Below are 22,041 nucleotides of genomic sequence, written 5' to 3' on the forward strand. Positions count from 1 at the left end.
AATGGAAATGTGAATGCAAAACATGTATTTTAAGAGACATCTGGTAACCAAAATTTTTATAGTTATGTAATGTTTTTCCACCAACTGTTTATAGTTTTCTCCTTTTTTTATTAAGTATGGGGAATTTAAGAATTTAATTTAATTTAAGAATTTAAGCTTTAAAAGAATGGGGTTTTATTCAAAACTGCTATTATGCAATGGGTTTCTGATATGCAGTCCAATTCAAAGTCCTTTGAGTTTTGCTTCACTTAATTCATCTATTACATAAATTGAAAAATAATTATACAAATATTTTTATTTATATTTTAGATCTTTTGTATTAGGACATTCAAATAAGGTCATCAGTAATAATTTCTACTTTAAATATATCAAACTTTATGGGTACCTTCCAAGCTTTTACATAGCTGGTATCTTAGTTCTTAGCTCTGAAATTAATATCTTATGAGGTATAATAACTTAATTTGTTCTGTTGGTCATGAAAATTATGTACTTCAGCAAGGCAGGGTTCATCTGAAGTAGTGTAACAGTTCTAGCAGTTAGAGCTGAGTGGTTATTTAGAATATCCAGTAAAATTAAATTATAAATCTCACTGTTAATTATAGTTACATTGCAAAGAATCAGTATGACTTAATTTTTGTATGATCAAAGGTTAATTAACACATTAGAGATAGGCATAATGGGTAGAATAGCACAATAATAGGACCCGGATGCTCCATGGAATCCCCAAATTATATTTTACTAAAAGGCAAAAAAAAAATTTTTTTTAAAATAGTTATTGCAGTTATGAACTTGAAATGTATTTGCATTGGGGGAATTAATGTTAACACTTTATGGGGAAAAAAAAATAAATTAAAATTCATATACTGTTGCATTATGAACATCCTGCAAGTTCTATTTTTTTATTCATAAAAAATACTACTATAGATATGAAGAATATGATGTTTTATATTCACAAAGTTTATACTATTCCTGACCAACATAAACAATTTAAAGAAAAATATCCATTCCTTACTATTACTGGCTTTTAAATTTGTGACATAAAAATAAAAAACTTCACTGTGACTAGGAAATTATGCTTTCAAAAAACAATTACTAGTGATATGAAAATTATATATTTTTGCTGTTTGAGTTGATATAGTATCAATCACAAGTGTGATAAAAATGAGGAATACTGATAAATAGCTATGCTACAAACATTTAAAATATAGGATGAAAACAATCCCCACATGCCTGCTTGCTTTACAAATGAAGCATACCCACCGACAGGTTAAAATAGTCATATTATAAAGTTTATATTTCTGATGTGATGAGTTAATTTATTTGATATATAAAAAATTATACAATTAAAGTTTTGCAATTGGAAATATTATGTATTTTAGTTTTCTTAGATTCACGTTAAATTTTCAGTTTTGGAGGATGTCCTGAAGCAGCTGTAAACATGATTTACAGAGCTGCTCAAGCAGCAACCTTTTATCATCTCCTTGGATTGATTGTAGCAGACTGGATTGGAGAGCCTCCATATCATATGTCATTTTGTTTTAGTTGGCCTGGATTTGTGATTAGCTCAGGCCTTGGTTGGAATTCATCAACTCATTGGGTATGTAAAGTTATGTATGTAGTATAATTATATACTGTTTATTAGTAGCCTGCAGTCTTGTCAAATTTTACTTTATTTAAAATATGTAGGGAGTAATTTTTTCACTTCTTTTTTAAAAGCAAATAGAAACAGAATCAAAATCTGAAAGATATATATGATTAGTACAGTGGTTATAACTGTTGTTTTTTCACATCATATAAAAAAAAGAGATGTGTTTCCATTCCTGTCAGAATGAGAACTTTTATTGGCTTTGTTCATACTTTGGGGAAAGTTAGTTAGCCTCAGGCAAGAGCTTTTTTTGGGTTTTTTTTCCTTGTTAACATTAACAACTTCAGTAGTTGTTAATGTTAATTTGGAGTTAAAAAGTTCATGAAGTGAGGCTAGTTTGCTGTTGGCTAACTAAATTATAATATGAGACCATGTGTTACAGTTCCTTTCTTTGAATCTTCTTTAGTGAAAATAATTTTCTTAAAAATTTTAATTTAAAGGTTATGTAGTTATATATTAATAAAAGTTCAGTTTTCCCCATAAATATTTTGGCCAATTTGCAAGAAAATTGACTTTTTCTAACACTGAAATAATTTTTTTATATCCTTTTTCTCCTTCTAGGAATACTTACATAACAAGCTACCAGAACTGCTGAATTGCTTTGTTTTTAAGGATAAAGCGGGAGTGACAGGCCAATTGATTGTAGACCTTGGCAGGATGGAGACCTATCTTTTAAGAGTTAGCCGTGGTCAAGGAGAGTCTGACATTTACAATCTTCCTGATAGACAAGGTTCCATTCTTCATCAGTTAATTACTAAACCCGATAATGTAAATCTTGAATTATTAAATGTGGAAATTTTACGGGTAAAACACTAAATTTTTTTGTTATTTAACAATATTAATCTACTTTTTTGAGTATTTGATATCATTAATTGCTATGGGAGAGAATCAAATGAAAAGAGTTGTTTTGCTACATTACAGTTAACTCTATTTCTGAACATAGTCACTTCTTTATCAGTATACTAGTGCTGTGATGCCATTATAGCACAAAAAAAAAAAAATAATAAAAAATAAATAAATAAATACTGTACCCATGGATTCAAACAAGTGATAATTGATTGTTGTGAGTCCTTGGGGGCTAACCTTCATGGACAAGCGTTTGAACATTGATACCATCATACATGAGGCACAGGATGATGCGTTATCATGTTGTAACGATAACATTCTACATGGGCATCAGTGATATTTGTTTCTGATAGCATGCTTCAGAAAATTTTATTACCTCTTGCTATTCATATTGTAAACTCCTTTGGTAAAATAATCTGACTTTGATACTGTTCAAATCCTAGAAGTAGATACACCGTCATGTTTTACCTGATGGTGCATCTCAAAACATTTTGGGTGTTGTCAGTGAAGGATGACAGTACCCTCTCACATGGGCCAATGGGATGAGAGTACCTTGATGTGTCTGCTTCATCTTTTCTGTCATCTTTCTTGGCACCAAATATAGATGCTTTATTAAATCCCAGCTCATTATGGATTATTTTATGTACAGAACCAACACTCATCTGCAGCTCTATAGCAAGATCACCTTGTGTTACTTCCAGTTCTCTTGAATCAGAGTGTAATTCAAGAAAACTAGTTTAGCCTGTGTGGGATCATCATCCAAATCGTGTAGACCTTTAAATCTCTACACCCACTTGTACTTGTAAATAGTGATTCTCAATAAATGTTTGCTGGTTTGCCACCATCTACTGTGAGTTTTTTGGGTATGGTTTTTTGCAAATAAACTTTTACCAACATGTCGGGGAAGGATTCAGTTTAATGTGTATTATTGCAAAACAGTTGTTTTTTTATATGATTTGATCTTGTGCTATCCTTAATTTTCTATAAATGGGAAAGCAATGTCATGCTATATATTTTTTTCCTTTTTTGAATAATTGCTTTTAACTAACTACAGCAATACTGTTAATTTTTATTACCAGTTTTGTTGTAGCTTTTAGCTTTTCCTTCTCTCCAAAATAAATTTATATGCAATTGTTTCCTGCCGTAGTGCAATTCAGTCAGTGCTAATTCAATGTCATTCACTCTACCTGTGCTCTCTTGAAATAGCAATCGTTCACTTCAAGTGCCTTGGGATCCAACATCTGGTACTTGGGTGTCTGGGTAGCTCATGCATGTTCACAAAAAAAAACCAGCTCTTTGTCACTCTTTGGCCAGAATGTCCACCCAGCTGTTAACATACAGTACTTACCAAGAAAAAGTGTTTTATTTGACTCTATTCAAATTTAAACATTTAATCATAATGAGTAAAAAACTGAGCTAAAGTCAAAATGTTGCTATTTTCAGTCCCAGATTAAAGGTACCACAAGTACCTTTCTCCAGTTTTTGTCACTACATGTTTACCTTCTTTAGACATTTTCACAAGATAATGACACAATATAAATAGGGGACTAGAGTGCAGAGAACCTTCATTTAAAATAAACTTTTAAAGATTTTTTTAAAGTAAGAGACAATGAAGAATATAAACTAGCTACCACCTTTGTTTATGATATAGACTGCATTATTGTATACTTAGGTTGTATTTTATTTTGATTGTGGTGACTCCAAACGTAGAACATATCGAAACTTGTAATACTCTAATACCGTGTGTGGGTTCAGGTTGAGAAGATACTTGTTTCCATTCAAGTTGAATTTCTGTAGATATATAATTTTTGGGAAATACATACGTAGAAGAATTTTTCCAAAGAACAACAGATGAAAGTATAAATGAGAAAGAGGGAAAAATCCATTATGTAACTTTGTAGTTGAACTATGAATGAATGAATGTTGATATCCATGTTTAAACTGGTTTGTAAGAAAGAAGTGGCTAATTCAGAAGAATAGTGTCCATTGCAAAAGCTGTAGAAAAGCATACAACACTCAGAAACTGAACATTCTACATCACAGGGAATGAAGTGATTTTTGTATGTCAGAAATTATTACCGTATATAAGATGCACCTTAATTTTGGGGCCCGAAATTTGAAAAAAATATGTATTACATAAAGTTATTGAACTCAAGTTTTATTCATCATAAAATTCATACAACTCCTCATCACTGTCAAAACTCACATCCATTAGCTTGTCCTCATCTGTGTCTGATGACGAATCACTGTCTTCATATATTGCCTCGTCCTCAGTTCCATCTATGGCATTTGAAATGCCACACTTCTTAAATGACTTGACAACGATCTCAATCTTGATATTATCCCAGGATATTTTCACCCAGGTACAAACTTCTCCTATAGTTGGTTTCTTCACTCTTCCTGCTGGTGTCAAATTGTTCCCAGAAGACTTCATCCATTGGTTCCATTCGTCTCTCATGGCAGCTTTGAAGGGTTTGCTAATGCTGACATCAAGTGGTTGAAGCTGGGATGTCAATCCTCCAGGTATGACGGCAATTTTTGTTTTTTGCTCTGCAGCAATCTTCTTTGTGTTTTTTGTTATGTGTGCCCTGAACTAATCAAGCACAAATAGGGCAGGTTTGCGTAAGAGCCCACCTGGTGGGCTCTTACGCAAACCTCTCAAATGACTCTCAGGAGAGTCTCCTGCTCCAAACTTTCTCAAACCAGATCTTCATCCCATCCTGATCCATCCAACCTTTGTCATGAACGTGGACAGTCACTCCTCGAGGAATGTCTTCTTTTGGCATTGTTTTGCATTTGAAAATCAGCATAGGAGGCAGCTTGGTTCCGTCGGCACAACAAGCTAGAACAACTGTATAATGGCTCTTTTCATGTCCAACTTGAAGGGGGACTTCGTCCATATTTGCAATCTGTCCCAACTCAAACTGATATGTCTTCCAACATTGAATGACAAAACGATGAAATTCAAGGACCTTCTGCTCATAGCTTTCAGGCATCTTTTGGGCAAGTCTGGTGCATGTACGCATGTTTAGTCCATTCTGTTTCATGAACCTGAAGCACCAATTGTGTCCTCCTTTGAAATCAGTAACTTCTTTTTGATCAGCAATTCTTCTTGCCTCATGCTAAACCATCTTTGTGGACACAGAAATTCCAATTGCCCTTTGCTCTTCAATCCATATCTTCAATTCCCTCTCTAAATCAGGACATTTTGCTGACTTGCCTCTCATGGCCTTCTTCTGCCATGGCGTTTTCAGTAGGGTTTCTTCTTCCCATAGCCAGTCTCGGATTGTTTTCTCAGTTGGAGGAGGACCAAACTTACGTTCAGCAGCACGATTTCCATTCACTTTTGGAAACTGGATCACTTTTAACTTGAATTCAGCACTGTACGAAAATCTTTTCTGAGCCATTTCTGGGCAGAACGTGGCAAAATGTAACCTAATATATCGATAACAAGTGCAAAACAATGAGCGCAAAGACAACAAGTGCAAAAAAGCGGGAAATACAAGTAAAAAAATCTACAACCACTATATAAGTCGCACCCAGTTTTTAGACCCCAAATTTTTCGAAAAAGGGTGCTTCTTATACATGGGGAAATACGGTAATTAGCCTGACTGCTTTTTTTGGAACTAGTCTAGAAGTTAAAGAGTAGCTTTGGAGGCTGCCATCCCAGATGTTAGAATATTCCTCGACATTGTTCACTACCATGGAATATTGTTCATTTGAAAAAAAAACTTTTGCTAACAGTGAAAGAAAAAAACCCAGTTTTTTAAACATCCCCCCGAAAAGCTCAATATGTAATTCAAGGATCTTGACCCTGTAATTTTGAGCAGCGATCATGCTTTTCTCGTAGATGCGAAGATCAGTTCAGCCATTTATCATGATGCCTCCACAGACCACTGCTTAAATATACATCCCTTTCCCTGCTGTTAGAAAGCTGGAAGTATTTTTTTGATAAGAATGTGATGAGAATCAGTTTTACAACTGAATCTCAGTTCATCTGCAAAGAGAAGATTGTTCCAATTTTCTTGGTTCATGAGTTTTGTCTAAAGTCAGACAGGATCTTTTGTGGCCCAAACTATAGGCCATCTGTGTAGATGTTCCTTTCCTAAAATCTCTCTACAATTGCTCCAAAATTGTCATTCCTATTGTTGCTGAGATTCCAAGTTGGGAAACTTGCCTGATTCATCTCCGTGTAGTGTCTTGCTCTTGCATAGTAATCACCTTGGGATGCCATAATTCTTAGATGAACTTGAATTTGCCTTCAGTATACCTCTTGTCTCCTGTGATGTTTCCATAACACTGAAATCCCTGCCAGTGCTGACTTGAATGGGATCCAGGTGAAGAGCTTTTCCTTAAGTAATGACTTGATGGTCCAGTTTGTTTACCCTTAGTGCAATCCCTGTTTGAATTTGTCATTCTCAATACTGTTAAAATTCTGGCCACTTCAGCTTGCAGCTGTCCTTCCAGAGTAGCAATCCAAATCAAATGCATTCTGTACCATGTTAGATTAAAGACAGTACTATTATAATGCATTCTTTTATACCTGCTAAGTTGCATGTTCTAGAGATTAAAACATTATCCTGACATCACATTGAGTTTAATACATTAAATTTCATCAGGATACTGTTTTACATAATTACATTTAAAAAAATAAATGATATGGTCATAACTTAAATATTGGATATCATCGTGTAATATATAAACTGTTTTAATCTAGTATCATAGCAGTTAAACAGTGTGAGTCAGCACTCAGAAAACCATATAATATTAATTGACCTTTGATTTTATTGTAATTTTCATCCCATTTTTTTTTTTTTTTTTTTTTTAAGTTTCACTATTGGATTTGGCAGTGTTTTTCTTTGTTTAATATATTATTTTATCATTTAAATTGTAGTGGGTGGTTCGACATATAAAGCAGTGTCATATAGATCTTGAGAGCAGTAAACCAATAAGTACAACAGGAAAAGAAGCAGTGAATGAGCTTCACTTTGTTCTTAATCTTTTCTTATATGTGTGCAGGTGAATATATTTTTTGTTTAAAAATTGTTCATTTTAAATGATATGGTAGGTTGCTCATGCAACAAAAGTATGCCTTCCTTTGGTCATAATACTAAAAGTTATAAAAGTTGCTTGCTTTTTTGCTTACTGTCACTGGATGAATAGAACGGTTGTAGCAGAAGAACTGCTATAGTAAAATTATGATATTACAAAAGAGCTAAACAGTTAAACATTTTGCCTCCATAATCCATGGATCTTCTACACATGTTATCTGTGACCCCAGTATTTTCTAGCTTATATAGCAATATCTCAAGTAGTACTAAATCAATTGCAAATAAAGTCCAAATAAACAATGTCAAAATTATTTCTTACATCCAATTTATGAGTGATGCTTCCATAATAGTTTATTGTGTTAGTTAAACAAGATTCTTTCTTTACAAAACCATGCTGTGTTACCATGATGAAATCATTTCTGTCTAGATGATTCTGTATTGCATTCTTAATCATTGCTTCTCTGATTTTCCTAATCACCTGATATCAGACCAACTAGGCTTACATCAGTTTCCACTTGGTTTCTTGAACCACCTTTATGGACTGGTGATAAATTTCCACATTTCCAACCTAAGAGAATTACCCAGAGTCTAATGAAGCAATGACGGTTAACTTTAAATGGTCTGACGTACTCTCTTGCCACTTCCTTTATAATAACTGAGTATATGGCATCTATCCCAGTGCACTTACCTGGTTTCAAGTGTGAAAGTTTTTTGTAGTAAAAAATCCTCTGCAATTTCCATTTCTCTAATTTTACAGTAACGAGATCCACCCTTACAGTTGCTTATCAGTGGTTATTGAGGACCCTTTACATAATGGATCCATTATGTAAAGGTTCTAATCTAATCAGTTCTTTCTTCTTTATACAAGGTTGGGTCAACAAGTAATGTGCAATTACCCACAGATGCACATGCACAAGGAAGAGGGAGGAATTTATGATGTAAACTTGTACTACCAATTACCCATTGACATACCTAATATCATATTTCTGTTGTTTTTAGATCTGAAGATATGGATTGACAAAGTGACAACCTTTTCCAGCAATGGTGTCTGATGGAATTCCTGTTCAAATTGGGTGATCAGTCGACCACATCTATCCATCAAAAACTTCTAGCAGTCTATGGGGACCAAACAGTTGATCGAAGTAATGTCCAGAGGTGTCTTCATTGATTTTGAGAAGATGATTTCAAGACTCGGAAGACCAACATCTCTCACAAACAGTGAAAATGAAGAACTCATTCACAAGCTCATTTGAAATGATGTGTAACCACTAGAACAGTGACGGATGCTCCAAGAATGGTAAAAGGGAAGTGTTTTTACCATCATCAACAGACTGGGGTACAGAAAAAAAAAAAAAAAAAAATGTTCTTGGTGGGTTCCTAAGCTGCTCACACGAAAGATGATGGCTGCAGGGAAAGAGATCTGTGAAGATTTTCTGGAGAGGTTTGGTTCTGGTGGCCCTGAGTGCTTTAAAGGGTTGTCACATGTAAAGTATTTTATTTCTGAGAGTCTCCAGTCACTGTAAGCAGGTAGTCTGTGGAGGCTTGCGATGAGGCCTCCCCCGTGGTGGAGAAGAAATCATCCACGACAAGGTTCCAGAGGAAGGGACCCAGAACCGAGCCTTGTGGGAAACCTCTGTAGACCTGTCTTGCTATACTTTGGTAGGAAGTATTTATTGTTATGAATCTGTTGGAGAGAGAAATTTTGGTGACCTTCTAGAGGTCATCAAAATGACCTCCACAAGGTCATCATGGAAATTGACCTCTTTGTGAGTCAATTTCCATGTTACATGGAAATTGACTCAAAAAAAAAAAAAAAAAAAAAAGTATCACTGGAATCAGGCCAAAATGAGAATTTATGAATGGAATGCCCATTAATAAAATATCTTATTTTTGATAATTAAGTATGTACAATCTGCCAAACTTTATTTACTTTATCTGACAGAATCTCATATTTCCTAATTATTTGTTCTGTGATTCCTTCTGCTGTAAGGAAACTATTATGTTGTGGCCAATTTGATAATTCTTTATTAAAATTCCAAATTTTGAATCTCCTGCTTTTGATCTCTGTACCCCATTTTTTCAAATTCATTTATTATCTCTACTGTTCTCCCAATTCATTTAGAACTTTTTGACTTTCTCAAAAGTAAATTTCCTAACAGAAATAATTTTTTTTTGGTAATTTTAATGTTTACTACTCCAGCCAGCTCTCAGTTTTCTAGTTGTATAGACCCACCTCTAGAGATGCTAAGTCTTTTGCTATTACCAATGACCTTACATAACTTGTTCATTTACCTATTTGAATACCAGACAATCCTAACCACACACCTAACATTCTTGATCTCCTTACTAGCAGCCATTCAGAGTACACAATTAATATTAGTTATACTTTAAGTACCTCAGGTCTCAGCTCTAATGGATTTGACTCCTCATCATACAAATATTCTATTTCTGCTGCATGACTCTTCCACAGATATTTCCATGGACACACTTCTTAATCAGCATCTGTAATTCCACCTTTTCCCTCCAAATTATTCCAAACATGGACCTCAACATTCATTCACAGTTCGACTCTAAACTCACTTAATTGACTTTCCCCTCTTTCTCATTTATCCTTCTTTTTTTTTTTTTTTCTGTTGTCGTCGGAACAGTTTTCCTGTATATGTATTTTCTGAAAATTACATATCTACAGAATTGAGCTCAAATGGCAACAAATATCTTCTGAACCTTTATCCTATACACAACATAACAGTGTTATAGAGTAGTACTATTCATGTTTTAGGTCACCATAAAAAAACAACAGGTGCAGTATAGTCTGAGTAGTAAATAGTAGATGTGCCAAAAATCCCCAGAAGCAAGAATTCAAAACTGTTTTACTGCTGCCTAACTACCTTTCATATTGCCTCTGAAAGGTATTTAAAGTCATTGTTTTATTGAATGCTAAACTTTTTTTGGAGGATGAGTTTTAAAAATCATTAGGGCATATCCAACACCTCAGGTAAATACTCAAGAGTTAACAAGGAGGAAAAGAAATTTTAAATTAAGTGAGCATTAGAAAACATCCAAGTGATACATTGAATTCCTTGTATACCCACATTAGTTTTAAAATCACATTCACTTAGTCTCATCTAATCAGAAAGGATTTTCTCACAACAATACTAATCAGTAAGTACACATGCTTTCACTAGTCTCTGTTCCACAGGATTAGACAATGGCTTCAAATTTCAAAGCATCATCAATTAATATTATTACTATGGTTCCTATGCAGGAAATAGATTCATAAAAAAATGCTCATACTGCATTAAACTTGGTTGGAGCACTTTAATAAACACTTTATGGAGAATATGATTACACAGTGGGAATGTTAATATAACTCACATTATGAATAAAAATTGAGAGTTCTGATCAATGCATTTCTCCTAACTCTGCTACCAATTTGCTTGAACTTCAAGAAGATCAAGCAACTTCTCTGACCACCCCTATTCCCCACTGCAATCAAGGGAGAATCTATTATATCCTGTAAATGTCATCTCCCCTTTCAATGTCCTTTCATGCCTGAAAGAACGAAAGCACACTGGATTGTGATTAACTGAGTTGTGTGATATCTTGAGGAACAGCACTGCCGCCACCTATAAATCTCATTACATGCACTTCAGTGTCCTGTCATGTATTATTCCTCAAGGGAAAAGGGTTTAAAGAAGAATTTTGATATAATTTTCTCTCCTCACTCTATAATTAACTGCAATCTTGGAAAAGTGTTATTAGGCCCATGTGGATTTTGCTGTTCAAACACTGTTTAATTTGCTTTCTTTTTCCACCCCTACCATAGTAAGTTGCAACATCTTTAGCCTACCTATGCTACATTACTTAGTAGTGCTGATCCCTCCAGCCAAAATGTACAGCTTTTTCAGATTGAGCGCCAAATGTTTCATCATAGACTACGACTACTTTTTGTGTGTGTGTGTGTGTGTGTGTTTCAGACTGCACTTGATCCTGAAGATGTTCAGTAATAGAGGAGAAAAAATTCATCAGTCATTCATTAATGTGTACAAGTACTGCATTAGAGGGCATAAATTTAAATTGAGGAAGGATGGTTTTGTGGAAATTTGCTGTCAGCCAGACAGTATATGACTGTTGGAATAAACTCCCATCTGGTGTTGTGGAAGTGGATAGTTTAAGCAAATTTAAGGAAGAACTTGGCAAATTATTAGAATGGATGAAGAGGTGAATGTGGGAAGTCCTTTTTTTTTTTTTTTTTTTTTTTTGCTTATTCTGTATAAACTTGCTTCCTTGCATTATTTGCCACTACTAATATACTAAAAGTGAATTATCTTTAAACAACATTTTAAAATAAACTTGACTGGACTTGGTTACTTAAGTTGGAGGTACAGCTTCAAGTTTTTTTTAATTAATCTTAATGACAAACAACATAGAGTAAGTGACTATGACGAGTAAATACTTAAATTATCTGATCCCAAAGTCATTTCCTTTTATGATGAATGCAAAAGGTAATTTGTATATTGGAATGAATAAATCACTTAACACCCTAATGGCCAGAATTTTGAACCATTTTTTAATTAAAAATCCTACACATACTGATTACAATGCAAAAAAAAAAAAAAAAACGTTTTTCAATATGACCTGTAGTTTGAGTTTAATTGACAAAAAACAAATTCAAAAATTTTGTTTTGAATAACCTACATTTATTTCAACCACATAAAATATTTGATCATACATACCTTGTTTATTTACAAAACAAAATCTTGCTTATTTTTTTTTTTAGACATATGCAATATTTTATGAACTAAAGGAAAAAAAAAATTTCAGGTTAGGAAGGCAGTTGATAATAACTGGCAGTAACCCAAATAACAGTATGGGAGTAGCAGTGATTAATGTTGGTCTCACAAATCTTCCCCCTACAATCAAGACGGATCTAGCTAACAGGTAAAGCATTAAGTTTATGCAGCTTTGATTGTAAAAAAGTGTTATAAAGATATTAAAAGAGTGGAAAAAAGTATGAATTGTTTTTTTTTTTTTTTTTGTTGTAAATTTGATATTAGACTATTTATTAATTTAAAGCTCATAGAAAATATTAACGCTTTAGCTCCTAATGATGAATTTCTAAGCAAATGATAATTTTTTTTAGATTTTATCCATTTCAAAAATTGCTTGAAGATGACAAGTTCACTTACTTATCAAAAAATGGAATGGTATAATTGCTATGTAGATTTTTCTACAGTAATGGGTTTCCTGAAAATTTTTTAGTTTGAAATCCAATATTAGCAATGTTTTCACAATAAAACTCATGTTTATAAATTAAAACTTACTTTCTTGACAAAAAATAAATGTATGAAGGTCACTCCAAAAGTAACGAATTCATTTTCTATTCAGAGAGATGTTTTTTAAGAGTGATTGATAACAACATCACAGTAATAGTTAAACTAAAACGTGTGAAAATAAAAATATCTGTGCGCTTCAGTCTGCATTGTGTTATATGTATTTTCCCCAAAACGAAGTAATTTCATTTGGCCATTGGAAATGAAAAAATTTTATCTTGATATCATCACCACATTCAAAATGTTGCTCCTTCAAGCATCTTTGAGAGTAGTCCAGACCAATTTTTTGAATCCCCCCTTGTATGAGTTTTCTATTGTACACTAGGATGGCTATATAAGGTCAAAGGAGTTAACAAGATAGACAGAATACAAGAAATTTTTTTTTTTTTTTTTTTTTTAAATTTATATATCTATTTGGTGGATAAGAATAAATTTTTTGATTTGTTCTTTGGATACATACTGTGATGTATAATACCCTAAGAGAGGGATTACATGGGGTAATTTTTGTTTAAAATTTTAATTATTTTATTAACCTTATGATAAAAATTCTAAACATTCTGTTCTGGAAATGAAAATTTACTGATTTTATTATTAAACTTTATACATAATGTCTTGTCTTTTTTCCAGGAAAGTAAATTTTTAGATTTATTTTTTGGTAGAGTATACTCCTAGGTAGAATCATAACATGTTAATTCAAATCTGTCTCTAGATTTGAATTAATGTGCAGAAACACAAATTCAAATCTGTGGAGAACAATTATGCTTTACACATATATTTCTTGCATTGCTTTTGATGGTTATAAATATAACTGTGCATGTACAGTTTGTTACTAGTAAAAGTAATTTTTTTAAAATTTTATAATATCCAGTTATATTGTAACTTTTTAGTTGAATTTTGTAGAATTATTCAATGACTATACTATTTAAAAGCTGTGCTACTCATAGAATGAGTGTAAATTTTTGTTTCTTTTCACCACATTACATTAATGAGCCCATTTTATAAGCTCATTACCTTAATTTCATTAGAATTTTACTTTATTTCATTTTATATTTTATGCATACACAATTTAGCTAACTACGTATCCCTGCTGTTTTATTCCCACTATCTACGTTCTGTAATTATCTGTAATCTTGAACAGCCCAAATTTCAAAGGCTAAGCATTCAGCTGAATTTGTTTTGCTCAGCAATTCCAAAATAAATAAAAATTTTCTACATATAAATTAATTTAAATTTACAACTTGTTAAAATATAATTTTTAATTTCTGTTACTTGTAATTTCTTATTCCTATTCACTAAACCTGCACTTGAATTAACAGATTTTTAAGCTATAAAGAGTTAACTTATACCTGTTTTTTGTGTTTATTATGTTTTTAAATGTAATTGCCAAAATTTGTACATGAAATTTGACATTCTGTTTTAACACAATAAATCTGTACATATCAGAATGCAGTTGTATGTTCTTGAACTTGTAAATTAGGTGACCTATAAAAGAATACAGGGAATGCATCTAATTAAGCTTTCTCTTCCCCTCACTGATCTAAATATTCCAGATATCTCTGCTGGAAGATTTTGTGTAGTGACTGGTTATAGGGAGGAATTTGAAGTAATTAAAACATTTTAAAAATTGGAGCATAAGATGGCAAGTGGCAAGATGATGACCATATAGTTTGAGGCTGAAATAACGAGTCTCTTGCATGTCACAGGTGGTAATTTCAAGGTTATGGCAACATTGGGAGTCAGGTTCAAGTTGGGTCAAGAGTTACATCTGAGGATGACTGCTCTATGACTGATAACAAGATTTGATGACAAATGTAACTCTCAAGCTATGAGCAGTCACAGGAATAACAGATGGAGGTGTCAGGAATGGGAATTCTACATGAGAGGCCTGTAGTTTGTATTCTCCCTTACCCATCCCACAGGATAGCCCATTTGACTGGATGCAGAGAGCAATCCCCACAGCCAAGGCCAGTGAGCTAATGCTTTCTTCACAGATGAGTCAAAAACAGTAAGTCCTGATACTGGACTAAATGCAACGTGCTCTCATCCCTCTGATATCAGGAAATTGGACTATTATCATGAGAGTGTTCCCAGGCAGCATCATGATGAACAGCTACACAATCTGTGTCTTTGAGGGGGTACCTTTCATTGCTGAAAAGGCCCATGAGCTCTATATGGGGCTTTTCAGCGATGGCATACACCACGAATTCCTTTGCATGAACAATAATGCTCGTTCATATAAGGTTCAAATAGTCTGAATTCTTTCAAAATAAGGATATATTTTAGATTTTGTGGGCAAAGAGATCTTCTGATGCGAATCCAATTGAGTATACTTGAGGTGTTATAAGGTGACCAACTGATAGACATCGACTACCTCCCAGAATTCATGTACTAAAATCTGCTCTTATAGAGCAGTTGGATTGGTTACCATGAAGCCTTAACATCAGCTTTGTAAAAGCATGAACATTCATTGCTGAGAGTTATTTGGCTGCCAGGGACAATTATACTCCCTTTTAAATGCTTAAATTATGTAGTACTGATCCCTTTGTTTCAGGCAATCATGGTTATGAATCATGGAAATTTTTGCAAGAGAGGTCAGAATCAAATTTATTTTATTTTCCTCTGAAGATCAATAAACACAATTATATCAAGTAAGAATATTTACTAAAAGATACTTTACTATCTGAATTTAATTAACTTATTGGTATACTAGAATAAATTTGTACAGTTACAATATATAAATGAAATTAAATATATTTATCAATTCAATAAATATTTCAGATATATATTGAAATTTGTTTCGTGGCCTGTATTTGAGTTTAGAAGACTATCATTTGATCATAGGAAAGAGTCTAACTCTACCAAATTGAGGAACATCTGCTATAAAAAATCGGTAGCTAGTATTCCTTATTTAGTTACTGGGACTGTTTAGGTTTAATTTTATAATTTATCCTTGCATACCAATAAAGTAATTGATTATTTTAGTTATATAATAATAAATTCTGTTTTATTAAATATTCTTACTTAGAAATCTTCCTACATTGTCCTTCTCAAGTTTAACAAATGTTTATTACCTTGTTTAAAATTCTAGTATAATTTAAATTTTTATCCATATTCCATTGTAGGTTATTAGAACTTCAAAAGCAGCTTTGTGATGTATGGCTATATCAGAATTCTTCCATTGGTCTCCAGAAATCACTTGGTGTATTTGAATCACTTCTCACTAGCCTTATACCTGATCATAGTCACATGCCAAATGGACCCACCACCTTAGAATAACTTATTACAATACTGTTATTACTGCATGTAATATATAAAGGGATATTTCTCTTTCAAGGTGATTTAATATGCAAAATAAATGGGATCAGAATATGGCTCATTATAATTTATTTTTTTAATGATGGCAGTTTGAACATTGATGTATTACTGTTTTTTTTTTAAATTATATTTTATAACTTTTGACAGAATTATTTCCAAGGAGTAATACACTTTTTTTTTATAAAAAAATTATAATTCGTTACAGCATTTTATAATCATGATAAGAAATTTCTGTTTGACTTAAGTGTATATCCTCATTTCCCTCTAGTTTTTTTCCTTCTTATAATATACTTAATGCACACAATGAGCCATAGTTATTTTTGATATAGTAAATGAGTGTATTTTGGCTAAAGACATTCTATACACAATTAATCCTATTTAAATGAAAAACAACATATCTTGGAAATAAATGTATAAATCCTAAGAAAAATGTTCCTAAAATTAACAAAAAATAATAATAATAAAATATATGTAATAATCTGGTCCTTTGGTGTGTCTACTTCATTCTTCCTCACACTCTGCATAGACAACTACATATATAACATCTGATTGTACTGGGTTATTTGATTGACTGTAGCCTTTCTGTTACCCTGCTCAGCTTATACTCATATAATATATATGAGTATAAGTTGACAAGCTTATATAAGTTTATCAGCAGAGCAGACAAACACCACAGCTTGTTTTAATCACCTATAGGCATTCCAAAATAGGCTTCATATGAACTGCACTATATCATTCCAATGCACTCTTGTGTAATGTCATTGGTGTTCAATAATAAGACATTATGATATGACATTCATATTTTAATATGTTGCATTTTACAGTCTTGTCATTTAAGGCAGCAAAATCACTTTGGCAAGGTGATTCTACTGCCTGAGTACCAGATAACAACCAGATTAAAATAAAATCATAAAAACTAAAGAGATCTCAGCAGTGTAAATGCACCCTCATGCTCACAGAAGAAAGAGTACCACATCCACAATAAATGAAATAAAGGTAGGGAACCCACAAACACCACTTCTTCAGGGAACATCAGCACATGTAAATTCCTTAGGCAACAGATGTCCCTGTATGAAACAGGATGAAGAGTAATAAACTAAACTAAAAAAATTATAAATAAACTTAAATAAACAATAAAACTCTCCAAAAAATTAACCAGATATATCAGTTTCACAATTATGTCACTGCTAGTCACTTCAATAGCATGTTGGTCAACCTTTTGGCCACTGTAACACTCCATTCTCCTGTGTAACAGTGACCATCTAAGCTACCAGTGTGGAGCATGTTTATATGGTCGTCACCCATTGTTCCACTTCATCTCACCGGGTTTAAATTAGAACTTTGCACTGGCCATTCTGACTTTTGTACATTCATGTCTGTGAACTATTCTCAAACAGCACCAGTGGTATAGCATGGGACATTATCCTGTTGAAACAAGTCTGGGTCTGTACCAGAAAACTACATTGTAGGAAGCATGGAACTGTCAAAGATGTTAAGGTAGATGCCAGTGTTCATGGTTCCACACACAACCACCAAAGGTCTAAGGCCAATCTGTGAGAAGCAACTTCACCTCAATCTCATTCCTGGAACAATGCATGCCAGCAGAGCAGACGAATACCACAGCTTGTCTTGATCACCTATAGGCATTCCAAAATCGGCTTGATACAAACTGCAAAACTTAGTGCCACCAATCATTGTTTGCTTCATTTGCTGTAGACCTATATAGCATTGACAAGAATAGCAAAATGAGGGAGGCAACTGGAGGGAGTAATACTCTTGATTTGATTATCAGTAGTGATTCTTCATGCATTAAGAATCTGCAGATAAAGTACACTGTGATCACTGCCACCACTAGGTGGCAGTGATCACAGTGTACTGAAGTGGGATTTACTCAAAGAGGTAACTACCATCAGGGGTAAAGGGAAGGGTTATTGCTTTCGTAAAGGCGACTACGATGGTCTGAGACAGTATTTAAATTCTATTCAGTGGGACCAACTGAAGACGTTACCAACAGCAAATTCAAAATGGGAAGCATTCAAAGAACTTATCTTGGAAGCTACTAGGCTTTACATACCAACTAAGAAATATTGTTCAAGGATTAGGCCTAAATGGATATCAGATGAACTAATGAGACATACGACAGAGAAGAAAAATGCATGGGATACATATAAATTAACACGTGACACAGAAGCCTATGATAGATACAAGTTGATCTGTAACCAAGTCACAAAGGAGGTTAGGCAGGCAAAGGCAGATTACAAGAAATCTTTGGCAAGAGATGCAAAGAAAAACAGCAAAGAATTCTTTATTATGTAAACTCTAGAAGGAAGGGGATGAATCAGATTGGTCCACTTGATATCGATGGATCAACTGTTGATGATCGTGCTCAGGTAGCTAACAAACTAAATAAATATTTTGCATCGACATTCACACATGAGGAGTTATTCAGTGAGGGGAATGCCAGAGGTGTATTCAACTCTGGCAGTAAGCTAGAGAATCTTGTAATAACTGAGAGTAAAGTGGAGGAGAAATTGTTGAAGATAAACACAAGAACGGCACCTGGGGTGGATGGGATCTATCCAGTTATATTAAAGGAGGCGGCAAAGGAAGTAAACAAACCCTTAGCCATAATTATGAGAGCTTCCTTGGACTAAGGGGAGGTACCCACAGACTGGAGATGTGCAAATGTGACCCCAATTCACAAAGGAGGATCAAAGGCCGACACAAGTAATTATAGACCTATGAGTTTAACTTCTGTTCCAGGTAAATTAATGGAGGCACTGGTTAAAGAAGCACTGCAGGATCATCTAGACAAGACTTCAGTTATAGCTCGTACACAGCATGGTTTTGTTAAGGGGAAGTCTTGCCTGACCAATTTGATTGGGTACTATGATGCAGTCACAAAAGAACTGGATGCAGGGAATAACTTTGATATTATATACTTGGATCTTAGAAAGGCTGCACATGGAAGACTGCTGCACAAATTGGAGCAGTGTGGCATTGGAGCAAATTGCTGCTATGGATAAAGGGGTGGTTGAGGGGGAGAAGACAGAGTGGTAATCAATGGACACTGCTCATCGTGGACTAATGTTATTAGTGGAGTCCCTCAGGGCTCAGTGTTGGGTCCATTATTGTTTTCTGTATTCATAAATGATATTGATGATGGTATATCAAGCTTAATGTCGAAGTTTGCAGATGATACAAAGGTTGGTAGGGTTGTCAAGGACACTACTGACACTATGCTGCTGCAACAGGATCTGGAAAGGTTGAGCAGATGGGCTGAGAGGTGGCAAATGAAGTTTAACATTGACAAATGTAAAGTACTACACATGGGAAACAGCAACCCCAGAGCAACGTATCAACTCTGTGGTACTACACTGACAGTGGTAGAGAATGAAAGGGACCTGGGGGTGGTTGTGCAGGAAGATATGAAGTTCTCTGAGCAGTGCAGACGGGCCTCAAGAGTAGCTCATGGTGTCCTGTCAATGATATACAGGAATTTTTCTAGCAGGGATAAGGAGGTGATTATTCCCTTGTATAAGGCAATGGTCAGGCCACACCTTGAGTACTGTATACAGGTCTGGAGGCCTCATTTCAAGAAGGATGTAGAGCTGCTGGAACGGGTACGGAGAAGGGCAACAAGATTAGTGAATGGAACAAAGGGTTGCTCTTATGAAGAAAGGGTTAAGTTTTGCAAATTATAGTGTCTGGAGACTAGGCACCGGTGATGTGATCTGATAGAGGTGTATAAAGCCTTGAATGGTTTGAGCATGCTCAGTGCTGATGGGATTCTTCCTCTTGCTCAGAATAATCACCTGAGAGGGCATAAATTCAAATTGAGGAAAGACAGATGTAGAATAGATGTGTGGAAATTTGCCTTTAGCCAGTAGGTAGTTGGTTGGTGGAACTGACTTCCATCCCTTGTTGTGGAGGTTGATAGCCTAAATAAATTTAAGGCTCAGCTGGACAGGTATTTCGAACGAACGGAGGGGTGAAGTGGAAGTTTTTTTTTTTGGCTGATGCTGCATAAGTTTGCTTTCTTGCATCATATGCCTCTACTAATGCTAACTCTGTGGTACTACATTGACAGTGGTAGAGAGTGAAAAGTAGCTGGGGGTAATTGTGCAGGCAGATATGAAGTTTTCACACTCATTTCTAATGTATAATAAATAAAAAATAAAATAAAACAAAGAAGCATTTTTATTATTTCAAGCTTATGATATATATTTTTTTTTGCTAGTTATTAAAAGTGACATCATGAGCTATTCTTGCAGACTGTCTGCAAGAGTAGCTCATGGTGTCTTGTCAATGATACACAGGAATTTATCTAGTAGTTATAAGGAGGTGATATCCCTTTGTATAAGGCAATGGTCAGGCCACACATTGAGTACTGTATACAGGTCTGGAGGCCTCATTTTAAGAAGGATGTAGAGCTGTTGGAACGAGTACAGAGAAGGGCAACAAGATTAGTGAATGGAACAAAGGGTTGCTCTTATGAAGAAAGAGCTTAAGTTTTGAAAATTACAGTGTCTGGAGACTAGGCACCGGTGAGGTGATCTGATAGAGGTGTATAGAGCCTTGAATGGTTTGAGCATGCTCAATGCTGATGGGATTCTTCCTCTTGCTCAGAATAATCGCCCGAGAGGGCATAAATTCAAATTGAGGAAAGACAGTTGTAGGATAGATGTGCAGAAGTTTGCCATTAGCCAGCAGGTGGCTGATTGCTGGAACAAACTTCCATCTGTCGTAGAAGTTGATAGATTAAAAGATTCAAGGCAGAACTAGACAAACATTTGGAGCGAGTGGATGGGTGAAATGAGAAGGGTCTGTGTGCTTTTTTTTCTTTTTTTTTTTGGCTGATGCTATATAAGCTTGATTTCTTGCATCATGTGCCAATGCTAATGCTAACTTGGTTTCATCAAACCAAGCAACATTTTCCACTGTTGTTCCTGACCACACTAAGTTTGTACACTATTATCTTGTTTTTTTTTTTTTTTTTGCTGACACCAGTTTGATCATGAGCTGCTATAACCCCATCTATGACAAGGTATGAATTTTGCATTCTGAAATGCTTGAAGACTATTCTGAAGGTTAAAAAGCACACTCCTTTCTAATGTATAATAAATAAAACTAAAATAAAATAAAGCATTTTTATTATTTCAAGCTTATGAAATTTTTTTTTGCTAGTTATTAAAAGTGAATTTAATTATTTAAAAGTGTAATATTAAAGTCTTGGCCAGGATACCCTAGATCCCATAATTCCTTTTGAGACAGAATTGTTGGGCCTGGTTGCAGTCTCTATACCTGAACACAGCATTCCAACTATTCCATACTTGGAATACTTGAAATCCATGAAGTCTTACAATTGTCTTATACAGTGTGATTATGACCCCCACCCCCACAATCTCTACAAACACATATTCAATAAGTCATTGATAGGACACCATGGACCCTTCTTGCTGAGAGTCTACATTGCATGGAGACATCATGTCCATTCATATTTAAACCCCAAATTCTCTTCCTCTACTGTTCTTAATCCAACTCAGAGAGGTGTATAAATTATTTTGGGGTTGCTATTCCCTAAATGTAAGACCTTGCATTTTGATACTTTAAAACATAGCTGCCACTTCACTCCCAATCCCTGAAGTTCATATAAATTTTCCTGATGAAGAATGCTTGACTATGATCATTAACCACACTCTTAATCTTGACATTTTCAGATTTTTACATCATATCCTCTTATCTTTTCATTTGTGTCCTTTAAGAAAGTCAGAAACAATTGTAGTAGCAACAGTGGCAGCATTATTTAGCAATAGAAATTGCTGCTTGTTCATCATTCAGTGCAAGGTTG

At 34.3% G+C, this 22,041-nt stretch overlaps 1 protein-coding gene across 3 annotated transcripts in view; it reads left to right on the forward strand.

Annotated features, from left to right (window-relative positions):
• The window catches only part of LOC150077077 (uncharacterized), a 134,661-nt gene extending 118,398 nt beyond the window's left edge, over nt 1-16,263 (forward strand). The window contains exons 13-17 of one of the 3 annotated variants that reach the window (XM_090386029.1): nt 1,408-1,597; nt 2,207-2,449; nt 7,386-7,510; nt 12,367-12,483; nt 15,998-16,263. In XM_090386029.1, coding sequence (XP_090242155.1) covers nt 1,408-1,597; nt 2,207-2,449; nt 7,386-7,510; nt 12,367-12,483; nt 15,998-16,151 — 829 coding nt within the window. In that variant the 3' untranslated portion in view covers nt 16,152-16,263. Of the gene's footprint in view, nt 1-1,407; nt 1,598-2,206; nt 2,450-7,385; nt 7,511-12,366; nt 12,484-15,997 lie in introns of those variants that run through there. The other 2 variants (XM_090386030.1, XR_016547674.1) reach the window with 2 other exon arrangements.
• Nucleotides 16,264-22,041: the final 5,778 nt, after the last annotated feature.

Source organism: Mastigoproctus giganteus, chromosome 12, assembly GCF_048544385.1.
Source record: "Mastigoproctus giganteus isolate SK-2022 chromosome 12, ASM4854438v1, whole genome shotgun sequence".
Taxonomy (NCBI): Eukaryota; Metazoa; Arthropoda; class Arachnida; order Uropygi; family Thelyphonidae; genus Mastigoproctus; species Mastigoproctus giganteus.